Consider the following 14,608-nt stretch of genomic DNA (forward strand, 5'->3'; position numbering starts at 1 on the left):
GGACAGCCAGGAATGCACAAAACAATACAAAATAGGATCATACCAAGGCCGCTTTGCTTCATGTCCGAAGGCTGCCTGGAATAAGAGGTGAAGAGACGATAACCTCCAGATTTTGACGATGTCTCAGAAAGGACCTGCCAGAAAAAAAAAAAGTGTTTACAATCCCATATCCAAAATTAGAATTACACGGTAAACAAAGCAAATAATCTGAACTTGAGCTGTCAGCTAGAAAAAAGCCGTCATTGAACTTCTAGGTTGAACAAAAGCGCACAGCTGTAAACTAATCCCAGTGATTAGTATGAATCTGCCTGATCGAGCACAGCAAACAGTCCATACACAAATTTCAACTCAGAACTAGCACATCTATTGAAAACGTTAGGTCTATACTTAATCTCAGGCACAAAATCAATGACCATGGATGCAATACAAGTTCTGGCATCAATAGTGCATATGTATTTTCAGACAATTTTGTTCTAAACAGACAACAAAGAATCCAAAGCAATGGTCATCACTGATATTACATTTGAACTGGGTGCACCACAAAAAGAAATCATTCTGTTTGTTACATATCTCAATTAATGCAAGGATATCAGTCTAATGCACTTATCAGGCTGACCACCAAATGCTGAAATACAAAGTTGTGCCAAAGCACTCAATGACAAAATAATGAAGATCGATTTGAGTTTCAATAAAATACAAGGTAGTCAGACAATTGTAGACTTCAGATTTTCAACCCCAGCCCCACAAAATGAAGAGGAGCGCTTAATGTGAATATTGAGTCCTTTCAGAAGAATATTGATAATTCAAAAAAGTTAATTCAATCATCAGGGGATAATTATCCAGTTCATCATCCAGCGAGGAGCATTATAGTGGTATCACAATCAAACATTATTAATTCTTTTTATATTGTCATCAGCCCAGCCAACGCGTTTCATCCAACAATAGACCTCATCATGGCTGTAAATTAAAAACAACCATAAAAAATTTCATGTAATCCTATAGAACAAAACCATAAGAAAATAGCATGGTACCTAATCTATACATTGTAATCTTCTCTAAAATCCATTCCATTAGACATGACTCCCCTTCAACCCACCCCGCATGTCATAAAATCAAAACAATTTGGTGCCAAAAAGTGTCCATATTGACCACTTTATGTACTTTGATCCTTCTCCAGTTTCGCAATATAGCATTTCCAATACAGTTATTACAATACCCTCCCCCACCAATTCACAAAGTAAATCACCTGAACCAACTGGTTCAAGTAGGACAACTGAAATGCCCATGTTGTTGATAGATACCTCTCAACACATATCTTGACAGATTCATGCTTAAGGAAAGGTGCATAAAATAAAGAAATTTTCTACAACGCTTAATTTAAATTATGTAGTCAACTTTCTTGATATATCCATTTGCGTATATAGATTTTAGTTTTCGTAATATATCTTTGCCTCACATAAAATAGCACGGGAGTATTGTGTTCTGTCCAAGCAGGATCTAAACATGAACGTATGAAAAAATAATTCAGTCCCTCACCCGTGTAACAACAATATCCCTGCAGACTATAACAATTAATTTCAACCTTGTAGCTACACAAATTCTCAAACACTTACATTCCTCTCAAGAAACACCATTTCGTTTAACAAACCAATACATCAACTACCACATCTCCTGCCACGCTGGTACTAATCTACATAACTGTGAGCATGGCACCAAAAACAGGAATCACTCATAACTGGTCCAGTGACCATACTCACTATTTGTATCCTAATCCAACCAATCACAGCTAATCTTAAGTCACATGGACCCTATGAGTTTGGTGTCTCGAAACTGACCTATGACCGCACACATTAGCTCACCCAACCAGCATCTGTCCCAGTGTCTATAGTAAAAGCTGCTGTTCAAGTATGCTTACTTTCTCGTCCGTTCCGATTCAAGGCCCAAAGTAGAGCCAGGACAACCTATCAAAAACATCCCCTCACAAGTCCTCGCGTGTTGCATAAATCAGACAGCTTCCTTCCTGGTCCGAAGAGCTGATCAGAGTACCACGAGCACATGCCTAGAATGTTTATTCAATCAAAATAATCAATTCAATTGTATTATTACGCAATATTGTTTGTGGTCTCTCATAAAGTCAAACTCGTTGGCTGGGTGACAATATAAAGTGAATTAATACAGTTTGATTGTGATCCCAATACATGGCTCATCTGTGGACGATGAACTTGATGATAATTCCTTGATGATTGGATGAACGTTTTTGAATTATCCTTACTCTTCTGAAGGACTCCATATATATGCTAAGCGCTCCTCTTCATTTTGTGGGACTATGGTTAAAAGTAGATGATCCCAGAGTGGTGGGTTCACGAGGGCTGAAGCGCTGCAAATTCAATTTGGATTGGACATAGAATGGTGCTCGTGCTGCTTTTTGTAACTTCTGACTTTCACTCAAAATGCAGAAATTTGGGGGCGTGGCTTGATAGGCCATCATGGCGGACACAGCTTAGCTAAGCTCCGTCCACCCACGCATTAATCCGTTGTGAATCCTACTAAATCCTTCCCGGTAATGCTCTCCCAGCTCCGCCGTATGCCCTACCTGTTCCGGCGTGTGGAGATCGGGGCCATCCGACAATCGAAGATACAGCGGCAGTAAAATTCACCGATCCCTTGCTGGACTGCGGCTCACCACTCCCGCGAGTGCAAGCGGGCCTGGCGACCGTCAGAGGGAGCTGCGCATCAAGTTCTGGGCGGCGCTCTGGACCCCGGTGGTGGAGAGTCCCATGCCGGTGGCAGGCTGCCTGCATTAGATACGGCGTGCAGCGTTTGCCAGCGACCCATCCCCATCAACATGGCGGCCGCCATTACGACGATGTGGTGCCGGAGGTGAGGTTGCCCGCCCGGTGACGCTGCCATGACCTTCCTCGAACGCCGGCGCCTGGGGCGCGATACTGTTGAAGTGAGCGCTGTGGATCCTAACATGCCGAGGGGGGGCCGAGTGCGTTGTGCTGTGAGGCCCGCCGGCCGGCGTCCCCTCCCCCCCTGCCCGGCAAGTACTATTCCGTCGTGGCTGTGCTGAGGGGACGACGCTGCTTGACTGTGGTATGCCGCCTGGCTTCCTGTGGCAGGAGACACCAAGATTCTGCTGCCCCCAGAGCCGGCGACTGTAGTGCTGCAGGCTGCTGCTGATGTCGACAGACCCTGGCAAGAATTCCTGGGCACGACGCCGGTTTGTCACTAGGGTCAGGTCGTGACCCGGATGGTGAGTGACCCCATAGTCTCCCTGGGGGCCCCCTTTCCCCTACAGCCGGCGCTGGATCGGATCGCGTCTACGATGGATTGGGCTGACATTTGGTGAGAGTTTCACCCTACTGAACGTGCATACACTTATCTCTCGACGGTCCATGGGTCACAGTCCCGCCTAGACTATTTTCTTGTTCCCCTGGTTTTTCTACACAGATTCTCGGCAATACAACATAGACCTCGCGGTCTCTCTGACCATTCCCCGGTTACAAGGCAATTCCACACATGCTCCTGCAGGCCCCCATTTCACTGGCGAATGTCCCCGTGGCACCTCCGCAGTCCGGCCTATCATGATATGCTCAACACTTTGGTCATTATGTATTTAGCTGACAATGGCCCCTCTGCCCCTTCGAACACTGTCCTCAGAGAAGCCCTCAAGCCGACGGTCTGGGGCTGTGAAATAAGCTATCGCACATGAAAGAAACGCGCATGTCGCGAACAACTTGACGCCCTAGAAACACGCCAGGCGTCCCTCTCTTCCCAACTCAGTGCTAATCCCTGCCCCATCATTCACCGTAATTTAGTCATTGCGCAGCAAGAACTGCGCCAATACCTATTTGGCGAAGCCAAAGAGATCTGGGAGGCATCACAACATCGGATTTATCAGTGGGGGGATAAGTCCAGCAAAATGCTCCACAGACTGTGCCAAGCAGACGGCGCCCCTGCCGTTACACCCACTATTCGTGGCATTGACGGGTCTTTACACACGTCGCCAGAGGGAGTAGCCGATGCCTTTGCGATACATTTAACGTCCCACTACGCCAGGCAGGAGCAAGTCTCTGCTGAACTCATAGCGGAATTCCTAAGTGACATTCCACCTCGCAGACTCCCCGACTCCGTTCAGGACCGTCTAGAGACTCCAATAACACTAGAAGACTTGACTGGTGCCCACAACGCGCTCCGACCAGGTCGTGCCCCGGGCCCCAATGGTTTCCCCATGGAATTCCTCCGATCCCATATGCCCCTTCTAGGGCCCCATTTATTGGCTACCATTCTGGACGCTTCAGACCAGACACGGTTACCAAGCGACTGGCGTCACGCGGAGATAGTGCTCTTTCTCAAACCGGGCCGACTACCTGAGGACCCATCTTCTTATCACCCAATTTTCCTTATAAATTTTGAACCCAAATTGTTAGGGAAAGTTTTGGCTGACCATCTTAGGGGGTGCATTACCGATTTGATACATCCCGATCAGTTGGGATTCATGCCAGAGCGGGCTACTAGACATAACTTCAGGAGAGTCCATAATGCCATCGCCGCGGCCCCCTATTAGCCGACATCGACAAAGCATTTGACTCGCTAAGCTGGGTCTATCTTTTCCAACTGCTCGAGGCAATTAACTTTGGACCCCGCTTCCTGGCTGTTGTAAATTAGTCAGACAAATCCAAAAGTAGGAAGAACGATTTATTAACACACCCCAAAGTGCCTAGCCTGGCGCTCCTCAGTACAACTCTCAACATTCTAAGGTGCACTCCCAATACCTGCGCCAGGCTATACCAAGGATACGAGGGAGGGGGGGGGGGGGGGGGGAGGGAAGATACCAATTGGAGGATTACAGAACGCAGTGTGATTATAACACATCTCCTTTCCCCTGAAAGAACTATGGACCAGGAGGAGAACAAGGGGAAGGAACATTGTATGGTGACACAGAGGTGAATACAAAAGCAAGATACCAAAAGACACCTTACATTACCCCACAGTGTGTGATACAATGTGTATTCAAAGATTTCCTTATGGTTTATTTCATGACATAGTCCCCATGCCACTTGGGCGGTTTCGTGTTCCTGTCACTGTGCTTAACTACAGGATTACTGTCATGTATTCTGTTCCTTGCGTCCGACTTGTTACCATTACTCTGTTCTGAATAAGGAACTAATCTATCCTTACTCCACATTTTCTCTTCGGACATAGTAACTACATTTTTCTTGACATCCTTAATCCTGTCTGGACCATAATATCTATTGTACTTGTTGGTACTATCAACAGGTCTTTTAACATAAACTAATTGACCAGTTTTCCATTCGCGTGACTTTGCTCCCCATCTGCGATCATATGCACTTTTATACTTATCTTGGTTGCACTCAATTTTTTGTTTGATTTCAAAGTCATCTTTTACAAAGGAACTGTCCTCAAATAACCAATTGGGAGTAAGTTTCGATCCTGGTTTGCGACCTCTTAGAAGGCAAAAAGGAGAATACCCCGAAACACTGTTGGGAGTGATGTGGTATGACCAGATCATGTCTTTGATGGACTGAACAATTGGTTTGCTTGCAGCCATGGCCAATTGTATAGATTCTTTGATCATTCTGTTACACCGTTCCACCAACCCATTTGCACGTGGACAGTATAACGGAGTACGGATATGACTTATTGCCAGACTAGTAAGAAATTGTTGCATCTCTTCAGAAACCAGCTGTACCCCATTAACCGTGAAGAGGGTATGGGGAATACCTTCATTGGAAAACACATCCGACATGAAAAGTATGATCGATTTAGTGTCTACCTTGTTGACAAACTTAAGATTGATCCATTTTGAAAAATAGTCTACTAGCACAATGATGAATCTTTCTTGCAAACCTTGAATATGCAGAGGCCCAATAATGTCCAAACCTACTTTCTCCCACGCCTTTATGGGCACCTTAACAGGTTCCAAAGGTGTTTTCCGTGTGCTTTTGGTTTTATCACTGAGACCACAAGCATGACATCCTTTGACTAATTCTTCAATGCAGTTGTCCATTCCTGGAAACCAATATCCTGAACGAAGTTTGCTTTTGGTAAGGCTCCTACCCAGGTGGCCCTCGTGAGCTATTCGACAGATGCGCTCTCTGAGCTCTCCCGGGGGAACAACCTTATCTGCTTTGAGCACATTGATGCCTGTAATAGATAACTCATCCCTTACGTTCCAGAATGGTTGTAGCTCACTAGGCAGGTCACTACATTTCTTGGGCCACCCCTTAATGATCTTTTCCTTAACTTGTTTTAAAGTGCGATCCTTAGACATTAGCATATTGCAATCTTCTTCTAGAATGGCAGGAATGTTTATTTGTAGGATTTCACCATTCCCATTACTTTCACTAAAATGTTTATCTAAAGGTAACCGTGAAAGACAGTCAGCTACTTGATTTTTGTTGCCTGGAACATATTCAATCCTAAAATTGAAATTTTGCAACGAAACTAACCATTTACCAATGCGAGGAGTGGTTTTTTCAATGTCTTTAGAAGAAAATATTGACACCAAGGGTTTGTGATCCGTCCTGAGCACAAACGGTATACCCCAAAGAAAATATTTGAAATGATTGGTGGCCCAAAAACAAGACAATGCCTCTTTCTCTATTGTTGAGTAATTAATTTCTGCATCTTTAAGCGTCCTAGACGCAAAAGCTATTATTTTCTCCTTCCCTCCTTGCATTTGAGAAAGAGTAGCTCCTATTCTTCTATTGCTGGCATCAGTGGTAAGGACCGTATCTTTGGTGCTGTCAAAATTTCCTATGCAGGGTGCTGTGACAATGGCTTCCTTTAATTCCTTGAACGCCTTATTTTGGCTGGATCCCCACTCAAACTTACTTTCTTTTTTTAAAAGATCTCTGATTGGTTGTGCAAGCTGAGAAAAGTTCTTAATGAATTTAGACATGTACTCTGCCAGTCCTAAAAAGGATTTTATCTCATCTTTGTTGGCAGGAATGGGAGCCTCACTCACAGCTTCAATGAGATTCATCTTAGGCCTCATTCCTTCACTGGACAAAGTATGCCCTAAGAACTCAACTGATGCCACTCCAATCTTGCACTTGTCTTTTTTAATGGTGAGCCCCGCTTCACTAAGTTTGGTGCATACCTTCCTTAGATTGTGGTTATGTTCTACTTCATCTGCTCCATACACTAAAATGTCATCTTGGAAACAGATTGATTTCTCTAAATCCTTAAGTACATGTTGCATTATTCTCTGGAAGGTGGCTGCAGCCGAGGCTAACCCAAACGGCATTCTTAAAAATTTGTATGTACCAAAAGGTGTGGTGAATGCTGTGAGAATTTGGGATTCTGGATGTAACGCCACCTGGTGATATGCCGACGTAAGATCTAGCACTGAAAAAAACTTGGCATTGTTTATTACTGACAACATTTCATTTATTTTGGGAAGTGGGTACCTGTCTACCCAAATATTGGCATTGAGACTCCTGAGGTCCACACACATGCGAATATCATTAGTTCCTTTTTTTGAAGTAATAACAATGGGGGCCAACCATTCTGAACTCTCCACTGCCCGAATAATGCCCAAACTCTCTAGTTTCTCCAACTCTTTTTTTAATGGTTCCCGCATTACCAAAGGAATGGACCTTGTCTTATGGTTGACTGGAACAGCATCTTTTTTTAGCTTAATTCTGTGCATATAATTTTTTAACAACCCAACTCGTTCAGTAAACACTTCTGGAAATTCATTACATACCTCCTTTCCTGTGAGTGACCTATCAACCAACATTACTTGTTCTGTATTATTAGGGTCAAGTCTGATTCCCAACTCTTTTTGGTGTTTCCACCCCAATAAATTACTGCCTTTTTTTGTAATGTAAATTTTGCCACACGTATGTCTATCTTTAAATGAAATACGCATTTTCACCATTCCTACCAAGGGAATAGGGTCTTTGTTGTACCCTCCCGGCTGTATATCAGGAACTTCTAAAATATATTCTCTATCCTTAAACATACTTTGAAACGTTTGTTCCTCTATAAGGGTGTACGGAGAACAAGAATCGGCAAAAGCTTTGACCTGTTTACCATCCAACTGTATCTCACACATGGGATAGCTGATTGTCTCCTCATCACTATGTACCTGAAATATATACTTATCTCCACCGTCATCTGGAACTTGCTCATGGACAACATGTACCGTCTTTCTTACCTCTTTGGAATTACAAACTTTAGAAAAGTGTCCCACTCTGTTACACTTCCTGCATTGAACCCCTCTTGCAGGACATTTTGGCGAGTTGGCCAGATGATTAGTGTTACCACATCTGTAACATTTGAAATTCTCTTTCTTAAACTTCGTTTTATCAACGTTGCCTTTATATTCTACTTTTAAAATTTCATTCTCCTCTTTAACCTCATTAATTTGCTTCTCTCCTGATGCCAAATCTTTACTAGTCTTCATTTCTTAGACACAAAAAGCTGTGTGCTCTATACTTTTAGCTATAGCCACAGCTTCATCTAATTCTGGACTAACAGTTAACAACCTTTCTTGCACTTTGTGATCATTAGTGCAACGAACCAATTGATCTCTAATGAGCGAATCAGTAAGTGCGCCAAATTCACAAGTGGCAGAGAGTCCCCTCAAAGTGGCTATGTATGACGTTACCTTCTCATTCTTACCTTGTGTCCTCTGAAAAAACTTATGGCGCTCCAAGACCACATTTACCTTGTCTTTAAAATGAGCGCCTAATTTCCTTAAGGTGGTTGTGAACACATCCACATCACCCTCAGCATCCTCCTCCCCTGTATCAGCCAGGTCCTCATATATTTTCCTCCCTTATGTGCCCAAATTATGCAGTAATATGTGTTGTTTTCTAACTGGGGAAAATGTTTCCCCTCCTATCGCAATTAAATAAGAATGAAGCATTTTAACCCATCTATCCCATGGAATTTCCGGCTCCCCCTCATCATTTAGAAATGGAGGTGTTTGATTCATGTTTGTGATAGACATTATAAACGATGAAAAACTCTAGAGACCCAAACACAAATATACCAGTAAAAGTCCCAAGGCTGTCGTGAAAAGCTGTACCACAAACAGAGCTTAAACATGTGGCTTCTACAGTCAAACCAAAAATGCGTGGCTGCACAAACAAAGTCAGTTGACGATGATGAGGAAAACAACTGCAGGCAAGCTGTGCCTATCAGCGTGGGGAAGCAGAAAAACAAAAGTTTCCTCCCTGCTGGTTCTACACAGAAAAAGCGGACGATGTTGTACTAGTTACCAGCAAACATCCTTCACAGTAGACTTATGAGGAAAAGAAACCCCAACACACCGCAAGTCAGCTAAGAGAAAAGTGAGGAACACGGTTGAAATTGCAGAACTTACGCCGATTCTGAGGAAAATGACACTTCCTTTGATGAGGCACAGAAACAGCGCTGCCTGCTCAAAAACCCATGCATCCCCTCCAGCGCGCTGCCAGCAGGCGAGGACAAATGCCCCTATCCAGCACAGAAGGATTCCCCTTGAAAAACAAACCCCAATATAACTGAAGGAGACCTCCACTCACATAAACACTGGAGACAACGATGGCAGGAGCTCCACACACTCGAGCGATAAAGTAAGCCAAAACACTACCTCCTTACGAACCCAACACGTGGGTGGCCAGAGTCAGGCTACTCACACTCGGGGGCCGGAAAAACTCTTTTGCCCCGTGGAGGATTGGCTCCGACAAGACGCTGATGAGGAGATGAGGAGAAGCTTCACAGCGTGTGACGCTGGTCACCCCAAAAGCTCAGAGGGAGTGCTCAGCTCGAAGACGCTACCTCCTTCAGCGCCGTAATCGTGACGAACACAGGACCTCTGGTGTTCCTTGCCGGGATAGCTCCAGTACTCGCGATGAGGAGCGGATGCTTCACAGAAATCCGACGCTGGTCACATGAAGGCTTCGCAGTCTCCGAAAGAAGACACTACCTCACACGGAAGCGAAGGATACGAGGGAGGAGGGGGGGGAGGGAAGATACCAATTGGAGGATTACAGAACGCAGTGTGATTATAACACTGGCATATATACGTCTACTATATACCTAGTTCACAGCATCGGTCCGAATTGCAGGACACCAATCCCGCCCTTTCCCGATCCGGAGGGGCACCCGTCAGGGATGCCCACTATCCCCATTGTTGTTTGCTCTGGCGGTTAAGCCCCTGGCAGCCTGGGTCAGAAGTGACCCGGTGCTTAGAGGATTCGATTGGTCCTGTTCAAGATCTGATCACATAGCATTATATGCGGATGATATTCTCTTTTTTATGACTGACCCGTGGTACTCTGGACCCCGGATATTGGAAATTCTCAGAGTATTTGGGGGCACCACCGGCCTTCACGCTAATCCAGCCAAATCTATCCTCTTCCCAGTGTGTGGACATCAAGGATGCGAATCGTGGCCCGCGCAGCTGTTTAGAGTCACAGATGGTTTCAAGTATCTGGGGATTTTCATTTCCCCATGCCCCAAGATCTCTTGGACACATAATATCACCCCACTGCTGATCAGTCTCAAAAATGAAACAACAATATGGTCTGCTCTCCCTTTATCCCTTTATGGGTGCTGAGCCATCTTTAAAATGGTTTCCCTGCCTCGAATTCTATATTGCCTCCAAAATTTCCCTTATCCTATTTCTCGTGCGTGGTTTGCTAAGGTAAACGCAATACAAAATAAATTCCTCTGGGGCGGTGGAGCTGTTCGCGTGGCGCTCCGCACTTGCGCGCAATCAACGTATTGTGGAGGGATTGCGGCCGCTGATATTTATTCCTACTATGTTGCGTCTCACATCCTTGTAATTAATGAACTATGGTATAATTCCCCCACCGACCCGGCTATGCCGTAGAACATGCCGCAATGGAGCACGTCCCACTTCTACATTTATTATACAGTTACACAAAGCTGGACCATTTACCACCAGCTGGCAGGGTAGTCATACAATTATGGAGGGCAACGACCAGACTGATGGGTTGGAAAGGACGACTAACTCGACAGACCCCCCTGTGGCAAGGTACATACCTCAGGACAGCTAGCACACTGAGCGGGTTCCGGGGATGGGACTTGGTAGGGATATCGAGCCTTGGAGATGAGTGGAGGGGCGCCACTCTTAAATCATTTCAGCAACTACAGACTGAGTTCAGCCTTCACAAATCACAATTTTTAAAATTTCTACAGCTCTGACACGCACTCACCCCCCAGATCCGAAACGTGGAGACCCTCCCGGAGTTTCAGCCCTTAGAGGGACGCCTATTGATGGGAGACCTTGGACTGCACAAAATTAGACACATATACCAAACTTTGACAACGCGCACTCCCACCACGCTCGATAAGACCCGACTGGCCTGGCTGGCCTGGATTGCCAGCCCCAGGGGCGCGGCGGTCTCCACGCGTTATCGGCTCATTCAATTCAAATACCTACATAGAGTTTATTACACAAGAGTATGACTGTGGCGAATGGGAGTTATTCAATCACCAGTATGTTTGAGGTGTGGCAGAGATGAGGGGTCCTTTTTCCACACGGTATGGGCTTGCACTGCCTTACAGCCCTTTTGGAATAGAGTTCGGTCATGTCTTAGCGAGGTTTTGGGGTGGGTGCTCCCATCGGACCCACGACTGTTTCTGCTGCATTCTACTGATGACATTGGGGGGAACAGATACAAGCAACATCTACTGTTCCTCGCCCTTACTATTGCCAAAAGTGACATTGCACAGGGATGGAAGGCATCCTCTCCTCCGACTATCAGCAAATGGAAGACCGAATTAGATAGGTGTATGGGAGACGAAATTGCTGTATTCGAAGCCAGGGGCTGCCCAAGGAAACATCACAAGATATGGTCACGGTGGGCGACATATCGTGGGATCGACTTGCCCCCTCTACCTGAGGAGGACATCTGAGCGGGATCCACCATCCTCTGCCAAGGGTCCCCCAAATTCTTACTGCTTGCCTGTTCTACTATTTCACTGGACTGTGCTTTCTATTGCTGCTGTATTCTGTGCTGTACCCCGAAACTTGCCCACTGTCTGCATATTGTTTCGATTTTTATTTCACCTGCATGTTCCGCAGGGACTGTTTGTTTTTATGGAAATGGTTATTGATGCGCACATTGTCCGAATGCTTCAACGAGCTAATACAAGATCACTGCCTGTTGTTTTGCAAAATGACCAAATAAAATCTGTTGTTAAAAAAAAATGCAGAAATTTAGCAGGAAAGCAGCCACAACAGTATCTGCTGTAAAAGAACACATTTGTATCAAGGAATTAAAGTTTAGCCTGAGAGTCATATAAACACCCCCAGGACACATAAATTGCAGAAGTCTAAGAGATGCCAAGTTGTAACAGAATTTGCTGCAAAGCAAAACTGAAAAAGGAGAAATTGATGTTTCGAAAGGAACATTCATTTACAGAAAAGTCACAGAGGCATAGGACATTCCACAGCAGAGGTGGTGAGTGAGGTATAATAGAACTACAGAACAGACATGGGCATAAATGGAGAATTCCTAGTCCAAGGAAAATGAGTGTTAAGTAGGAAGCCATGTAAAAGATGGTACTTAAAGTACAGCAGAACTGTCTACTAGCCGAGTCTGTAGGCCTCCATCTGAAAATAATGCTAATACATTTTTCTAGACCTAGCCATAGGGTATAAACCATTTCAGCAACATGCTCTACATGAAATGTCTAGGACTGCACATAAAATCGATGAAGGAGGAAAGTGCTAAAGGTGGCAGAACAGACACATTCAGGGATCAAGTTTTAAGTGGATGAACACACTTGCTCCTCCTTAATTGGTATATACAAAACTCATTAATGACCATTAGCAACATTGACAAGTATAATCATGCAAATGACAACACAGTTAAAAAACTATTCCAACTTTGCTTTCAGCAAAGAGAAATGTAATGTTCAACAGTAAGCTATCATAATCACTGTGTTCTTAGTGCTCTACGAGGAATGCCTCCGATTTTGCCATAGCATTTATGCTCCAGGTTTACAAAGAACAACTATTGTCACCCGTAATACATTTGCTCTATTGAGTGAAGAAACACACTTCCCAAATTTCCCCAGACTGGAGATTTGCATCTTATTTTATGGTCTCTAAAAACCTCTTTATAAGACACTATGTACATCTCAGCCAGAGAAGTGCACTCTTAACATACACAATGTGAAAAAGGCCTGTATTTCTCCCAAAGGGAGAATTACAAGTGTCTGGTGAAACGAAGCAATATGCATAACCTATCCCATCGTCTATCACTTCCAGGTCTGTGATATTTTGGTCATAGACACCAGTAGTCTCTAAAGAGACATAGGACACCCCTTGTTGTTTGATCTACAAAGCTTCGAAAACATCTTTTTAGGAACCTTCTGGAGAATAGGCTAGGAGGCTTCAATATCTACCTAGCAAAATATATTGATGTTATACTAGGACCCTGCAAGGGAGTCCCTGTCCCTAGAAGTCAGTTCACAGAGCGGGGAGGATGTGTGGTGCGGTAAGGAATCTTGAACTACATACGTCTCTTACAGATACATCGCAACCAGAGGTAAGTAACGTATTCATCTGAAAGAGACTGTAGTTATAGATGCATTACCTGCAGAATAGATACCCCAGCAATGCCAACCCTGGAGGTGGTTCTGTGAACCAAGTTCACGCCAAAAAATCCTGGGGAACAAAACGGCCAAAGTAGCCGTCTCTCCAGACTTGGCTATCCAAGCAATAATGTTTGGTGAACGTGTGCCGAGATGCTCACTTGGCCGCCTGACAAATTTCAAGCAGTGGGACTCCACGCACCAAGGCTGTAGTAGCTGCTGTCGTCCTGGTGGAGTGGCCAAGCAGTCCCACTGGGGCTTCCTTCTTTGCCAAGGAGTAGCAGATTTTAATGCATAGGACAGCCCATCAAGGAATGGTGCATTTTTGCACAGCCCGACCTTTCTAGGCCCCCACATATCCAACAAAAAGTTGATAGTCCACCAGGAAATCTTTTGTGCGGTCGAGATAGAAAGACAGCGCCCGTTTTGGGTCCAGACGGTGGAGTCTCTCCTCCTTGGAATTGTGCGGAGGTGGGAAGAAGGTGGGCAAAGTGATGGTCTGTCCTATATAGAAAGAGGTAACCACTTTGGGAAGAAAAGAAGGCCTTGTGCAAAAGACTACTTTGTCCGGATGAACAACAAGAAAAGGAGTTTTGGAAGACAAAACATGAACATCACTCACTCTACGAGCAGAGGTGATGGCAACAAGGAAAGCTGTCTTCAGAGTGAGGAGCCTGATCGGACTGTTGTGAAGAGGCTCGAAGGGAACGCACATAAGATAGGAGACCAGGTTCAAGTCCTACTGGGGCATTATGAACGGAAAAGGAGGAAAGAGGTGAGTAATGCCCTTTAGAAATCTATTTACAATAGGGTACTTGAAAAGAGAAGGATGATCAGGAAGGCGAAGAAAGGCAGATAATGGCCAAAAGATAGCCTTTAAGAGTGCCCAGGGCAGAGCTCTACTGGGCCACAGAAAGTACATACAAGAGAACCTCCGAAAGAGGGGGCAGAAAGGGGATCCACAGCCTCTGCTGGGCCCCATGCCACAAATTTGTTCCATCTGCAGGCGTATGCT

The 14,608-nt window shown here is 44.9% G+C and overlaps 1 protein-coding gene across 17 annotated transcripts in view; it reads right to left on the bottom strand.

Moving 5' to 3' along the window:
• Window positions 1-14,608, bottom strand: part of PPIP5K1 (diphosphoinositol pentakisphosphate kinase 1) — a 1,768,598-nt gene that overhangs the window by 320,843 nt on the left and 1,433,147 nt on the right. For all 17 annotated transcript variants that reach the window (XM_085644342.1, XM_085644333.1, XM_085644343.1 and 14 more), the window contains one exon: window positions 44-134. In XM_085644342.1, the coding sequence (XP_085500468.1) occupies window positions 44-134 (91 nt within the window). The remainder of the gene's footprint in view (window positions 1-43; window positions 135-14,608) is intronic.

The sequence above is a fragment of the Triturus cristatus genome, chromosome 3_1 (assembly GCF_964204655.1).
Source record: "Triturus cristatus chromosome 3_1, aTriCri1.1, whole genome shotgun sequence".
Lineage (NCBI taxonomy): Eukaryota > Metazoa > Chordata > Amphibia > Caudata > Salamandridae > Triturus > Triturus cristatus.